Raw genomic sequence first — 15,701 nt, forward strand, 5'->3', positions numbered from 1 at the left:
CACGATAGCTATATCGTAATATTTTAGAGGAAAGTTTAGTTAGTCCAGTAGAGTATTGTTCACTTCATTCACAGTTTAAAACAATACTGATTACTCATATTTTTCTCATTGCACACGCCTAATATTAATTTGCAACACGACAGGAAAACAACTAAAATTGGTTAGAGTATTACTTTAAAATTGTTAAAACCAATCCCGTAAGAACTTTACGTATGCAAACATGGGAAACCAATATGATACACATTACGCACTCAGAATTTCCAATTGCGGCATCCACTTGGCGATCTTCACATTGCTTGGCTGACCGGGCATGGACCCAGACTCCCACTTCCACAATACACGCTGAGGCAAATGGGAGAAAGCCTCCAGGAAGGCCTGTCGCATCGGTTCAGGAAAAGAATCGGAGCGAACTGTAGATCCTAGGCTGAAGTAAATCACTCCATGTTCGGACTCGTTCAGGAACTGTTCAAATTCCTGTGCACAAATATATCAAAATTTGGTATGGTGTTACAAATGTTAAAACCAAATAACAATAAAAAGAGTACATATTTACTCTGAAGAATCCATCACATTAAAACTCTAAAATAATGATTTTTGTTAGAAAAAACTTTAAACGGGTAATGTTACATAAAAAAGTTTCAATTTTTTCGAGAATAGCATGAACCAAAGAAGAATATACATTTCTGAAACTAGTAAAAACCCTTGACTTTGTGCTAAGCTGTTGTAAACCAAGTACAAACATGTAAATACATCAATTGGGGGGGGGGGGGGGGGGGAACTACCGTTTTTCAAGTATATGAAGAATGAAAATTTTTTTCTCCTACAAATATTTGAGGATATTTGAATTCCATTAATAACTAGCTCACTTCTTTTTAAACTATATTACTGTGTGAATGTGCAGTTTCATTAGTGATATATTTCCAAGCAGTCAACAGAGATAAACACAGAAAAAAATAATAAAAAAATATTTAGGGGAATAACCTTTGGCATGGCTTTTGGTTCCTTCATGTGAATGCCACCCACTTCCACGACGGCCGGGACGAGTGGTCTGGGCTGGTGCAAGGCGAAATGCGAGTTGACGAGGAGCAAACTCATTTTGCTGGCCATTTCTTCAACCGTCGGAACCATCTCGCCGAAATATTTCCGGACTATCTGATTAGCCTTGTAGTTGAACACGTAGTCGTACGCGACCTTCACAGCGGACAGAATGAGCGTGTTCGCCAGGCGTTCCGAGAAGGTCATCCTGTCTGTGTAGCCGGTGAAGTGCACCGGGATGTACGACGGATCGTCCGGGTTGCCGAACCTCTCGTTGGCCCACGGCATCAACACCGAAGAGCTGATGCCGACCAAGGAGGCGTTGAACCTGTGCGCAAACGGGAGGAAGCACTCCGTGTTGAATATCTCCACCATGACGAGGTCGAACTTCTCGTCGGACTTGAGAAGCTCCTGCACCTTCTGCGACGAGTACGTGGCTTCGCAGGTTTCCACACCCAGCGAGTAGAGCACATACAGTGTTTCAACAATTCTGGCCCCACCGACCATATCGAGCGTAAAGGAATCGACTATGGTGTTACTCGGATCCACGTAAGTTATGTCTCTGTAGTTTTTCGGAGGGTTTTTCTCGGGGAAGGGGCTAATGACAACTACTTCGTGTCCTCTCGTCGCCAGTTCCCTCATGATGGTTCCACTCATTATAAAGTGACTCTTAGCTGTGTGTGGGAACACACCCAGTATTCTGTAACCTCCTGTGACAGAAGTTCTTACAACTAGGCACAGAGCTATCGCTGCCAGAAGTTTATTTGTCACCTCCATCTGAAACACAAATATCTGTGTTATTTTTAAAACTGACGATTGGATTGAATACTGTTCACAATATTTCATTTTCTTAAATTATAATAAATTGTGAAGTTTTTACACGATACATACATATTAATTTAAGTTAATATAAGTGAAAAAAAATACAATTTTGTCTTTTGCATGCAAAAATATTTGAAAGTAAAATTAAGTGTGTTTTTACAATGTTAAAATCTATGACTACATAAGACTTAGTAGGCATAAGTGAACAGTTTAGTAAATTTACATTAATATACACAACAAAATCCCTAATTTTGTATACTCTTCACTTCAATTTTTTTACAAATTATTTAGATAAACGCAGGGCCATCGAGAGAAAATGCCGGGGGGATAGTTGAGGAAATGTTCATATTGTTTGTAAATCTCGATTTTTAATGATGCATTATATTGTGATATCCATATTTTGCCTGCCCACTCCCCATTAATCTCGACGGCCCTGTCCGCAACAACATGACATTTTTGGAGGACTGCGGGAATCTTTATTAATTTTCGTACAAATTAATAAAAATAACTATCATCTTCACACATGAATCAATGTCAATTTTAGTTCATCTCATGTTTTACTTTTTTTTTAGCATCTAATCTCAGAGGTCTATCAAGCGGCCACTTCGTTTATGAAAGTCGTGTAGTTTCACTAAGTATTTTTAATGGTGTGTTGTTTAACATCATATGCTTTTTAACATGCTTCATTCCAGCAACACGATACAGGACTTTGATGACGCAGCACTTCGGAAGACTACAAAACTTTTCAGGGCGGGACTTGAGAGGTATAGAAGAGAAGCCGACCTGCGAGCTGCAGAGTGAAGCAGAGTGAATGATCCCTTGGCGAGCGATAGGGGGCGACGAAAGACGGTCTTCGTAAGAGCAGGTCGGAGCTTCGGTGACAGTGTTCGTGCGCGACGGAAGAGTGATTAGTGCAAAGCAGTGTATTGCGACCGAGGGGCTTGGTGACATATGGACGGTAGAGAGAGCCCCTGTCGAGCCGAGCTCCTGTGGGGAGAGTGAATAGTGGACTTACGAAAGTGTTAAATTGTGGACAGTCATTCATATTTTTGTAATTTAGGAACAAGTGAACAAAGTAGTTAAAAAATAAACTCTTAATTAATGTGTGCTACCCTTTCGGCACTTACAAAAGTGCAGCCCCCTCGTACACTTGGAGTCTGTAAGCAGAAGTAATCCTCTCTGAAACATTGCCCACAGACAGCGGATTAAAAAAACATTGCTCTATGCTGCAAAGTTCATAAACTAGAAGATATGTTTTGCAATTTTTTGTGTGCACCTTGACTATAGGCAGTGCGTTTCCCATTCCGAATATTACAGAAATTCTTTATCATTTGAGGCAGGCGAAGTACATTAGCTAGTGGTATTTACAGGTACTCATACACCTAGATAATCGTAAGTGTATGATGATTTAGGAAGGGGATATTATGTGAGGTTGCAGAACACCATGTTGTGCCTGTATTATGGCATTAATCATTCCATTAAATTCTTCATCAACCGACTGAATAATTCTATAAAGATTACTTATGTGCTCATTAATAGCCATTCTTATCATCTGCGAATTAACTCTGGTTTCTAACATGTGGTCTTTGCTCTTAATGTGCTCTTCAAGTTTTTAGATAACCTTTTTAAGTATTATTTCATTATGAATTGTAGTTGACATAGTTTCATGTTTCCTGATGCTGCGTCATCACTTGCTGTTTCCGAAAATAAAAGACCCGATGCAGCCTTGACCAAAGCATCCTTTTAATTACAAAGCTACAAGCAGTTACAAACTAGCCGTGAAAGGATGTCCGAATACTTACGACACTGGCACAGCCTGGTTTATCAACAAAGAAATACTCTTTTGCAGTCATTTATGCTTTTGAAAAATTTTCACACTTAATTTTCCGGCAATTTACAATTTGTACACAGGACCGTAATGAAGGATGAGGAAAATAGAAAGAAAAAAAGGGGGAGGGGAATCGATATTTTAATGTAAAAGTTTCCCTAAGAGTAAGACGAAATTACAAGTCCATTGCTAATTAAATTCATTGATAAATCTTACAAATTATGAAATGTGCACTCGTCATATTTAAAGTTATGGCCTCGTGGCCACTGAAATACGAATAATAATAATAATTAATCAATATTAACGCTAGTACACACGTTGAAAAAATCGTTATATTAATCCAGTAATACATGAATAACGATTCAATCATATAGCCTGTTGATAAACTAAAATTATACATTCAGAAACGGGGAGAGGTACCCGCACACTTATTTGCCCCCAGACTCTGTTGTACACGTTCCAGTCAGTAATAGAATGTACATAAAGGGGCGGTGGCAACAGTTGGCAGGCTAAGCAACAGACAAGCGTTACATCTTACATGTGAATTAAAAGATAGTACCACATCCCTTAACGACACACGGCTGCATTGCAAGACGATTGAGACTCGCCCTTTCACGAAAGGCTGCATCAGCTATCCTGTAAGGATACTTGCGACTGTTAGGAAGGTCAACCAAATTGTCTGAAATTCTGCTAGATACACTTTTAAAAAAACCTTAAAGGTAAAAGGTCCTTTGAGGTGGTATTCGGAAACAGCCATCATTATTTTATGGATGCAAACTGTCAATAAATATTCAATTTCGCTACTGTCGTACTTCAGTATGTATAATTCAATAATACAATTACAAGTACCCAATAAATTAGACTACATAACTGTGTATGTACCTACTCTCCCAAAATTACGAGTTAACTTCTAACTTGGACTGAAAATTATTTGTTTGAAAATATTTATATTTAAGCACAATAATTCATTTATGTCAGAGGATAGTTTATTCTACGCATTTCAAATATTTAAGCGAAACCATACACAAAAAGAGTCTGTCACAAAATGGCCAAAATAATTAATTCAAAGGTATACAAACAGGAAACTTAGTAGTAAAAGTTAGCAGTAAACAGTTTTTACGACACAGTATTAGGTTCCTATAAAATAAGTCATAAAGTTACCATTCCTCTACGAAAACAAGAGTACAAGTGAAAACTCGACTTATGCCCAAGGGCGGATCCAGGGCCGGGCGACCCGGGCAATCGCCCAGGGCCCCGCGCCTAGTGGGGCCCCGCGTCTGCACCCACCCTAGCACCTGTCATGTAAGATGTACACCCCTAATGTCTATTAGAACCTCTTTTATATGTATTACCCGCAACATGCAGGGGACGAGTGTCAGATAATCGGGTTGGCAATATGTGAATCACATTACCTGACACTTGCCAGCCGGCGATGCTGATTAGTGGTTGCTTCAGGTTACAGTTATCACAGATACGGTGACAACAAGGCTTTGCTCTGAGTGTCGTTTTCCTCTGATATATCTCTGGGGAAGGGCGGTGAAAAGTACATACAGTTGTGCTTTTTTTGTTTTATGTTTATATTACTTCTGCCAGTTATCAAAGGAATTGAAAGTATAGGTCGCTATGTAAACCCTAAACTTCCTCTCAACCTTCTAAATTTACGTGACTTTAGTCAGCGGCTGATAATTAGCCTTCCGTTCCCTTTTACGATATTCAAAAGTGGAGGGGGTGTGAACGTACGCGTTACAGACCGATGTTGTTACTTTACTGCAGTGTTGCCAGATCAGTGGAAATATTAAGTCATGTATCGTGCAGTGCACATTTTGAATCTCTATTCGTTCGTCCTGTTATTTTGTTGTAACTACTTTCAATGGTATTTATTAATAGGGATAATTATTTTTAATTGTACAGTTACATAATCAAGGCTGAAATTTTTATTTGTTAGTTTCAGTCAGATTAATTTACAATGACCTCTCGTGATCGTGACTTTGGTAGGAAATATGATTCTGGCAGTTCCAAACGGAAAAAAAATATTGAAAAACGCAAAGAACTTGAAAAAAAAATTAAGTGGTTCTTTAACAAAATATTTAAAGACTGATAAAAATTACTGGAGATAAGGAACAGTTGTGCGTTCAAGATTCAATACCATTAACAAAAGTTAAAGACATAAAAATACCCAGTAGCCAAAGTGAATCTCCCCTGAAAACCAATGAAGTGTTGTGTTCCGAGTGTATGTCTGCGTCATCTGAACATCTGTGCGTGCGAGATTAAACGATGGCAGAGGAAGAAGTTACTGTCGCTGCAGAGGTAGGACTCAGTAGCCACAGTGATACACCTTTCGGAAGCAACGAGGTGATGTATCCTGAGTCGACATCATCATCATCTGCACATGTGCCATTAGAGGATAACGATGCGGACTTCGACATCCGTGAGGAAATCGATACCTTACCTACCAATGTAACTGCGAGCTTTGAATATATATACTGTATAGAAGTCGCCAGCCCAGGTTAAAATTTCTAATACGGTTTTGAGGTAGTTGGTTAATTCACCGCCGCAATCGCCACCATCTCTAGGGCATCGACTTGTGGTGGTCCCTAGCGGACAAGTGTCGAACTCTTCAAACACCCCTTCCCCCTCCCGGTGAACGACGTTGAGCTGCAGTGAATGATTGATGAGGGGTGCGGGGAATGACAGCGGGCGACAGCGCTGCGCTCTAACGTGTAAATAACAACTAAGACGATACAGGGCGTTACGGCAGCGCACTGCAGCGGTGAAGTTCCCAAGCTGCTGATCATACGCTTCTGAAAAACGTAGAGTAAATCCTATCCACTCGCGACTTCTATACAGTATATATATTCAAAGCTGCGAGTGACCCTTTTTAATGGCCTAAACAATTAAGTGTCTTACAAATAACTAGTATAGTTCAAAACGGCCCCGTGAGGGTATACAATAAATCTTACCCCAAAAATGAAAGTGGTCGACATTTTAAGACACACATTATATAAAAACACTTATAAATGGTAAAGAGCAAGATAGGCGATGGTTAGTTTATTCCGAGTCAAAATATGCTGTTTACTGTTTTGCATGTCGTTTATTCTCTCTAAGACCTAATCCCAACAGTGCCCTTGGATCTAATGAAGGTATAAGTGACTGGAAGCATCTATCCGAGGTGCTCAAGTCTCACGAAAAGAGCAAGTGTCACAAAGAATGCATGGTAAAATGGCTTAGTTTAAAAAACGGCCTTTCTTGTGAAAAAAAAACTATTGATTCACAAACCCAGGCCCAGATTCGTGCTGAACAACAATACTGGAGAGATATTTTAGAAAGGCTATTAGCCATCGTACAGTTTTTGGCTACTCATAACTTGGCTTTCAGAGGGCATGAAGAGAGGTTGTCCAATTCGAATAACAGTGGAAATTTTTTGGATTTGGTTAATTTGATTGCACGATTTGACCCAACATTGCGAGAGCACTAGCACCAAACTATAAACAAGACAGTTGCCAGAAACCACTACCTGAGTAAAACTATTCAGAATGAATTTATCGACATAATGGCCAATCATGTTAGAGCTAAAATAATAGATAAAGTATTAAAGAATAAGTACTTTGCAATCATTTTGGACTGCACTCGAGATATAGTTCGGATTGAACAATTGTCAATAATTCTAAGAATAACAAACCAAGACACTGCAGAAATTGAGAAACATTTTGTAGAATTTGTAGCTGTAGAAAAAACTACTGGTGAAAAGCTGGCCGATTACATAATAAACAAATTGGAGGAGTTAGGCTTGTCCATTGTCAACTGTAGAGGTCAAGGCTATGACAATGGTGCTAACATGCGTGGGGAAAAGAGCTGTGTACAAAGAAGGCTACTCAACATTAATCCTCTTGAATTCTTTGTACCGTTTGGAAGCCACAGCTGGAACTTAGAATTGGGAGACGCTGCTTCATCTTGTGCTCAAGCGCAGACATTTTTTGGTCTTTTGCAAAGACTGTACACAGTTTTCTCTTGCTCAAGTGAACGATGGGGTATTCTGAAGTCGCATGTCAACATTTCTCTCAAACCTCTTTCCGAAACCAGATGGGAGTGCAGAATTGAATCTGTAAAAGCTGTGAGGTATCAGCTAAGCAATGTTTGTGATGCTTTGTCAAGTCTTCGTAAGAGTAACACAGGCTGTGGTTTAATAAGTGAGTGTCAATCGTTAGAAAACGAAATTACTACATACGAGTTTGTTGCATCTCTTGTGGTGTGGTACGATATTCTTGTCAAAATAAACACCATCAGTAAGGTATGGCAAAACGTAAATGTGCATTTAGGTGTGGCAGTTAAGCACTTAGAAACATTTGTCAAGTGGTTAGATGAATATCGTCTGAGTGGCTTCAATACGGCATTGGTAAGAGCAAGAGAAGTAGCAGAAGAAGTTGGCATCAATAGCGTGTTTAAGAACAGCAGAAGACGGAGTAAAAAGAAAATGTTCTTCTATGAAAGAGAAGATGAAGCTCCCGAGCTTCCACCTGAAGATAATTTCAAAATAAACTATTTTTTGGTGGTAGTAGATGCAATACGAATGAGCTGTCAGCCAAGATTTGCAGCTTTGAAGACTTATAATAGCAAATTTGGCTTTATGTATCAAATCAAGGGCCTACAGGACATGAGTGATGAAGATCTGATGAATAATTGTCAAGAGCTACAAATTTCATTGAGCGCCGGAGATAAAAGTGATATTAACGCTGTGGAACTCTATGAGGAATTGGAAATGTTGGCCCGTGTCTACGATGGAGAACAAGACGATGTATTTTCAGTTCTTAAGTACATTGTACAAAATAGCCTGATAGATGTATACCCAAACATTTTTGTAGCATTGAGAATAATATGTACAATTCCTGTGACAGTAGCATCTGCAGAAAGGAGTTTCTCCAAGTTAAAGCTTATTAAGACTTATATAAGAAACTCCATGACACAAGATCGACTATCATCTTTAGCCCTCCTCTCCATAGAAAACGAGTTGGCAAAACAGTCTAGATTACACTGATATCATAAAAGACTTCAGCCGGAAAAAAATTTCGCAGGGTTACATTTTAATGAAGTGCAGTAACAGCAAAAAGTCACAAGAGCTTGTATTGTGAGATGAGTTGGTGTTGTAATATTTGGCCTTGAAAAGTTGTTGGGTTTTTTCCCTAAAACCATTTAGGATTTTCATAAGTGAGGGAAAAAAATTCACCCATGTGATTTTTGTACCAAATTAATTTTACGACTAATTTACATAATTATATAGCCTAAACAGCTATATAAATTAACCCTCATTTAATGTGGCATATATTTGAGTATTTGTACATAAACAATTCAAATTAATTTTCGTTTTTTTTTTATTTTTCTTCTTTGTATAATTTTATTTTATGTGAAAAAATATCGTATGTATGTATGTAAATGGAAAAAAAAAGGAGGTATTATTGTTTTTGTTTTTGCTTTTGATTTTTTTATATTTTTTTATGATTTCATTTTTAAAAATATTCACAGCTTTTATAGACTTATAAAATGACCAGATTTCACCAGAATTAAATTGTATGCATTAATAAAACTAACCCAATTACAATTTCCACGAAAGAAAATTTCTTTACCATCGTCGAAATTTAGGTTCAATGTAGGCTCAAAAGTTTAATTTTCTGATTTTCCGGAAGAGTGACCACAAATCCCCCTTTTCCCATTGGTATTCCATACTCCAGTCTGATAAGGACCCCCCCCCCCCCCCTTTCTCGCCGAGATACAAGGGCCTCGCTGAAATAAATTGTCCAGGGCCCCGCAGAGTCTAGGTCCACCACTGCGTTATGCCTATACTTTTTTTTCCTGGCAGCCTAGATTATAAATATTAAAAAATAAAGTAAAATAGAAATTATTTAGTTCTTGGCTACACAGCATTTATTTAAATTGGTCATAGCGTAAAAAAAAATCAATTTTGTGGGCAAAATCTATAAATAGGTACCGGTTTATTAAATATTTTAACTAATAATAATTTAAATAACCTGCATAAAAAAATATTGAAATCATAAACAATTAAATATAGAGTAGTTTTTAAAATCAATTATTTCCAACATTCAAAATTTATCAAATACGCCAACAACGCGTTGAGTCAGACCGATGCCTCGTGGCTACTGAAATACGAAAAGAAAAAAAAGAAAAAATCAATATTAACGCTAGTACACACGTTGAAAAAATCGGTATATTAATCCAGTAATACATGAATAACGATTCAATCATATAGCCTGTTGATAAACTAAAATAATCTAACCGTTACACACGCAACACTGGACAGTGTTCCTTCAGAAACTACGGCAATTGATTAAACATGTTGCTAATAACTAATTGTTTGTGTAATTTCCATGCTGAACATTTCGCCCCGTCTATAAACACCCCTTCCCCCCTGCGAAACGTTTTCCATCCCATTTATTTTAAATTGGCTACGGCTATGCCCTGTCGTCATTGTGTTTTTGATGTGTAGCATCTTAGCTCTTGATATTCGGCATTTGGTGGGAGTAAATTAGTGAATGTAACGAAAGTCGCATGGAATGAAAATGAGTAAATACAGTTCTGCCATGTGTGGCGGTTTACAAAGCAAAGGAAAACTTTATAGTATTAACTGTTTAATGAATTAACAAGATGTGCAGTGTTTTAGTAAAATTCCTTACCGAAAATCAGGTACAAATCTGGCGTTAATTTATTTTTCAACTGTTTTCTCAAGTCCATTTTTCTTTTATCGGAGCCGTTTCATTATATAGTTTAACTTCTCGGTCTGCTAATCAAACGATTCAGTAGTCGACAAAGCTGCTCCGGCAGCGAATTCTAAAGGCGGGTGAGGAAACTACGTGTGATTCGTGTCAAGAAATGTAGTTTAAAACATAATTTCCATATACTTGTCACGCTCGGCAATATTTTTAAGAAATCTAAGATAAAATTCGTGTCCGAGTTAGGTATTGTGGGTGTATTTGCAATATGAAAACACATAAATGTGCTCGTTACAGAGGTTAGATGTCCACACATCTCTGGCGAGTACTGAAAGACTAGCTCACCAATTACTTCCATATAGGCGAACTAGGCAACCGCCTAGGGCGCAAGCAGCTGGGGGCGGCGCAGCACGACACATAACAGCTCAGATATGTTTAACGATTATTGAAACTAGATGAAAATTGATTTTTGTAACAGTTTGGAATGTTTATATTGATATAAGTAATTGTTTAAAGTCCACGGTGACCTGTTTATGATTTGTAATAAGTAAAAAAGTAAAAAAAAAAACACAAGCCTGCTTACATTTGATTGTTGACAAAATCTTAGGTTTACGTGATGTATTTTGAGGCAAGGAAAATTTTTTTTGGGGTGTCCGGCCGGGGGGCGGGGGCGGGGAGGAGGGGGGGGGGTTAATATTTTTCGCCTAGGGCGCCAATTTACCTTGCATTGGCCTTGTTACTGCGCAGAGAAAAACTCTAAATTTAACTTAAAATTAAACCGAGTATGTAAACTAGTCTATGCCTGTATATGACCATCACATCGCAAGGGGTTGAATGTGGTCGTGGTCATTCAGACATTGCGCTCGCGTGATGTGGGTTGTGGGCTCGAATCCAACACCACAGTACCCGAGTTTCACCTTTATATCTCAGCACAGCGTCAGCGCCCTAAAGATTTCTTGTGTCAGCAGTTCCTATAAAAACCTGGTATTAATGAAGGAAAAAAAAAAGCCGAAATGTGGTCGTGTCTCAGTACTCACCAATAATTATCTAACCTTGGTAACGAGCAAATGCATGTGTTCTTATGTTGCAAATACACTTATAATAAGAAACTTGTACAAGAAATTTAAAGTAGAAGTCTTTAAAATAAGGCCGAGCGTAATACACATACAATAACTTTTTTCAACACATTTCTTGACGCGAATCACACGCAATTTCCGCACCCGCCGCTATAATTCGTTGCCGGAGCAGCTACGTAGAGTACCAATCATTCGATATGCGGTTAAACTATGCCATGAAGTGGCTCCGATAAAAGAGAAAAAATACTTGAAAACATACTAAACCTCAACTTTGAACCATTTTTTCAACAATGAATTTTATTAAAATACTGCCCAATTTGTTAAAATTCATCAAACAGTTAAGGCTAGTTTACAAATGATTTAGCACAGAAAATAGCACACGCACAGAAAATAGAAACGAAGTTTTTGAATTGCGCCACCTACACTCGAGGACAGCATACGCACGGGAAAATAGCACAGGATCGACGCACAGAAAGTTGACCAACTTTTAATATTGTTACGATTTACCGCGGGTTCGTAAAGGATAGCCCAATTAAATATTTTATTTCACTACACAGTTTTATTTATTACCACTACTTGTCACTTACAAATAATCTTCTAAATTGGCAAATAATTAATTACACTTTAAGAAATGTCAATTCCCCAGTTACTCGTTCCGCACGCCTCGCTGGGCCGCACTCAGTTACTCCTTGCATTTTCTTCACTCCTTGTGTTCTCATTGTCTCTTCTCGGTCTTTCTTCCCCTGTTCTTGGTCTTCCTGCGTCTCTTCTTGGTCTTTTTTCGTTTCTTCTTTGCACTTCTCTATCTCTTCTTGACCCATCTCTTCTAGGATTTTCTTCAGCTCTTCTTGGCATTTTACCCTCTCTCTTTGGTTTATCTTAATTTCTTCTTGTTCAATTTTCCTTAGTTTGTAACTCATCTTCACTACTTCTGTGCTTTTATTCAGCTCTTCTTTCATCTTCATGTCCTGGCTGTTCTCCTCTCCTTGGCTAATGTCCTCTTCGCTGTTCTCTTCGCTGTTCTCTTCACTGTTCTCTTCACTGTTTTCCTCTTCGCTGGTCTTCTCTTCTCTTCACTGTTCTTCGCTTTGCTGTTCTTGTCCTGGCTGTTCTCTCCTTGGCTAATATCCTCTTCGCTGTGTTCTTCATTGTTCTCTTGACTGTTCTCTTCACTGTTCACTGTTCTCTTGACTGTTTTCCTCTTCGCTGGTCTTCTCTTCGCTGGTCTTCTCTTCGCTGGTCTTCTCTTCTCTGGTCTTCTCTTCGCTGTTCTTCTCTTCGCTGTTCTCTTCGCTGTTCTCTTCGCTGTTCTTCTCTTCGCTGTTATTCTCTTCTTGGCTGGTCTTCTCTTCGCTGTTCTTCTCTTCGCTGTTATTCTCTTCTTGGCTGGTCTTCTCTTCGCTGGTCTTCTCTTCGCTGTTCTTCTCTTCGCTGTTCTTATCTTTGCTGTTCTTATCTTTGCTGTTCTCTTTGCTGTTATTCTCTTCGCTGTTATTCTCTTCTTGGCTGGTCTTCTCTTCGCTGGTCTTCTCCTGGCCGGTCTTCTGTTCGTTGTTATTCTCTTCGCTGTTTTTATCTTGGCTATTCTTCTCTTGGCTGTTCTTCTCGTCTGGGCTTATCTTCACTTCGGTCTTCATTTCATTCTTCATTTCTTCCTGGCCATTCTTCATTTCATCCTGATCCTTCTTCATTTCCTCTAGGCTATTATTTGACCCGCTTTTCGTTTCTTCATGATGGTCCTTACTCTCATTAATTTCACTCTTCACTTCTTTCGCAATGTTCTTCATACTGGTTCCCCATGCCCTTATGTCATTCAACATATCTTCCAGGGCAGCCCTTATCTCCCTGTATTGCTCGACAGTAAACCCTTCAGTAGCCATCTGTCTCTAAAGCATTTACTAATTAAACAACCTAAATAATTATTTTTTTAAACTGTTGTTAATTTTAAATGACCTTGCCGAACCTTCTAACAATAACTTTATTACATTCAAAACTAACACTAACTACAGTTTACTCAAACTAACTCTAGACATTTAAATTCACTAAAAAACTAAACACTAACTTTATTCTCGAACAACTAAATCCGATTTCTTAACTTTTATTCTAATAATGTAACTGAATCCTAAATCTATTAATTAGGGCTATCCCACTTCTGACACCAAAAATGTTTCGATTTAACGCGGGTTCGTAAAGGATAGCCCAATTAAAGATTTCACTACACAGTTTTATTTATTACCACTACTTGTCACTTACAAATAATCTTCTAAATTGGCAAATAATTAATTACACTTAAAGAAATGTTAATTCCCCAGTTACTCGTTCCACACACCTCGCTGGGCCGCACCTATGGCGCAAGTCTCGCCGCAGCACCCCTCGTGGGTCTCCGCCGCGGGACTCCGTCGCCACACTCCGCCGCCGCACTTCCTCTTCACCGAGATCCCACACGACTCTCGCTCGCAACTTCACTCGGGACTCCGCCGCGCCCGCGACTCTATCGCCCGGAAACTCCACTGCGGGAAAACTCCCGACTGAACACTCCGAACTCACTCAGACTCACTCTCTCGAGGCCGCCGTCCTCGTTTTATCTATCAGCCGCAATTTCTGGAACTCACGAGAGCGGCCGGGGCCTGTCGCGTCACTCCGAGCCGTCCCGACGGCAGAAATCTCTCGAAAACACGTGTCGGCGGCTCGCGCAACTCCCAGCTGTCCGGTGTCAGTTACGTGTCAAAGGCAGGGCGCCACGCGGGGAGTGCGGAGGGCTGGAGGGAGATAAAGCGGCGACCCAGGTGCGCACGGCACATCTCATGTTACGGCGTGCACCTGCGCGTAGAGGTGGGTCGCAGAGTATCAACATGATACGCGCTTGTATCAGGAACGGCAAACGAGTACACTATTCAAGTATCAAGTACTTTAGTATCAGTGTAGAATTCGCCTTAAACAACACCACGGCCAATGTGCGCAGAACCCGATCCCAGATGACGGTCACTTGGGCGGAGATTGTGAAAGGGGAGGGAGCAGCACGACGAATAAGGGATAAAGAAGGGAAAGAATGTAGGGGAGGAAGCGCAGGGGAAGGCGTTGAAGGAGAGGCGCAGAGCGAAATTGTTACAAGTCGTTTTGTTTATTGTCCTACTTCAAAGTACTCTCAGTGCGCAGTGCGTGCTTCTTGCGAAGACTGAAGACTCTAGTTAGTACGCTAATAGCGATACAAGACCAAGGACACTGGTTCTAGATCCATCATCCTTAGGTGATATATATGTGGATCCACGATCTAGGGATCAAAGCTAAAACACCGTCTCGTTCAATAATAAAACTAATGAAATTTTAATATTAAAAAGTACATTAATAAAAGACATAATATTTATATTTGTGCACTTAACAACTTTGAAAATGCAAATAAATTCTCAGTTGACCCTAATAACAGATGTGTAATCAACATATGGACTTTCTTTTTTTGAAAACAATTAGTAACTAGTGTTTTCATACATTAAAAATTTACGATTTTATCAAAAATTTAAAAAAAAAAAACAGATAGGTACATTAGTGAGCATACTATATCAATAGACATTTGAGTTACATCAGGCAGATAGCAGTGCCAATATCGATAAAAAAAAAAAAACTTTGCAAGTTCAGTCACTATTTAACAAATAGTATTGCATTATAACTCAGTTTTTGTTTACACAAATTACACTTAGCAAACTCAATATTTTCCGTGAAAAAATTCCACACAAATGAAGTCTTTTTCTTGCACTTATCCATTCCTTATTCCACTATAAAGATACTAACTACAAAGCATGACAGCCCGCAACAATGTACGTGGTAATAGACGGCCAGGAGTAACTGCAGTGATGTTGAACTGATTGATACTGGCTGTATTTAGGCGGGCATAAGCGTAACAGAGGTAGAGAATTACCGGGCGTGATAAATAATGTATCAGAAACACCGATACCTTTTTACGCTGGTGATGACGGCACGGAGGATGTGTAACCTGTAACGAGAATGCTGATACCTTGTTGCTTCCTGGGACCGCTACTGCTCTATCTGATACAGAAGTATCAGATACTTGTAACTAGTACATTACTGTATCAGTATCAGGATGGAACAGATACCGAAAATTGCTGTAACAACCCACCTCTACCTGCGCGTGACGTGGCCTTGCTAACATTCGTAACAATATTCTCTGTGCGTGTGCGCTGTGCGCTGCTCGCTGACCAATGAAAA

At 39.3% G+C, this 15,701-nt stretch overlaps 2 protein-coding genes across 6 annotated transcripts in view; one reads left to right on the top strand and one right to left on the bottom strand.

Annotated features, from left to right (window-relative positions):
- LOC134543174 (progestin and adipoQ receptor family member 4) overlaps positions 1 to 15,701 on the top strand; it is a 193,206-nt gene that overhangs the window by 76,261 nt on the left and 101,244 nt on the right. The window lies entirely within an intron of this gene.
- LOC134543173 (UDP-glycosyltransferase UGT5-like) overlaps positions 1 to 15,701 on the bottom strand; it is a 97,495-nt gene that overhangs the window by 17,786 nt on the left and 64,008 nt on the right. For 4 of the 5 annotated variants that reach the window (XM_063388053.1, XM_063388055.1, XM_063388052.1 and 1 more), the window contains exons 2-3: positions 982 to 1,812; positions 252 to 474 (exon numbers count right to left, since the gene is read on the bottom strand). In XM_063388053.1, coding sequence (XP_063244123.1) covers positions 252 to 474; positions 982 to 1,812 — 1,054 coding nt within the window. Of the gene's footprint in view, positions 1 to 251; positions 475 to 981; positions 1,813 to 2,984; positions 3,037 to 15,701 lie in introns of all 5 variants that reach the window. The other variant, XM_063388057.1, reaches the window with a different exon arrangement.

Source organism: Bacillus rossius (assembly GCF_032445375.1).
Source record: "Bacillus rossius redtenbacheri isolate Brsri chromosome 9 unlocalized genomic scaffold, Brsri_v3 Brsri_v3_scf9_2, whole genome shotgun sequence".
Taxonomy (NCBI): domain Eukaryota; kingdom Metazoa; phylum Arthropoda; class Insecta; order Phasmatodea; family Bacillidae; genus Bacillus; species Bacillus rossius.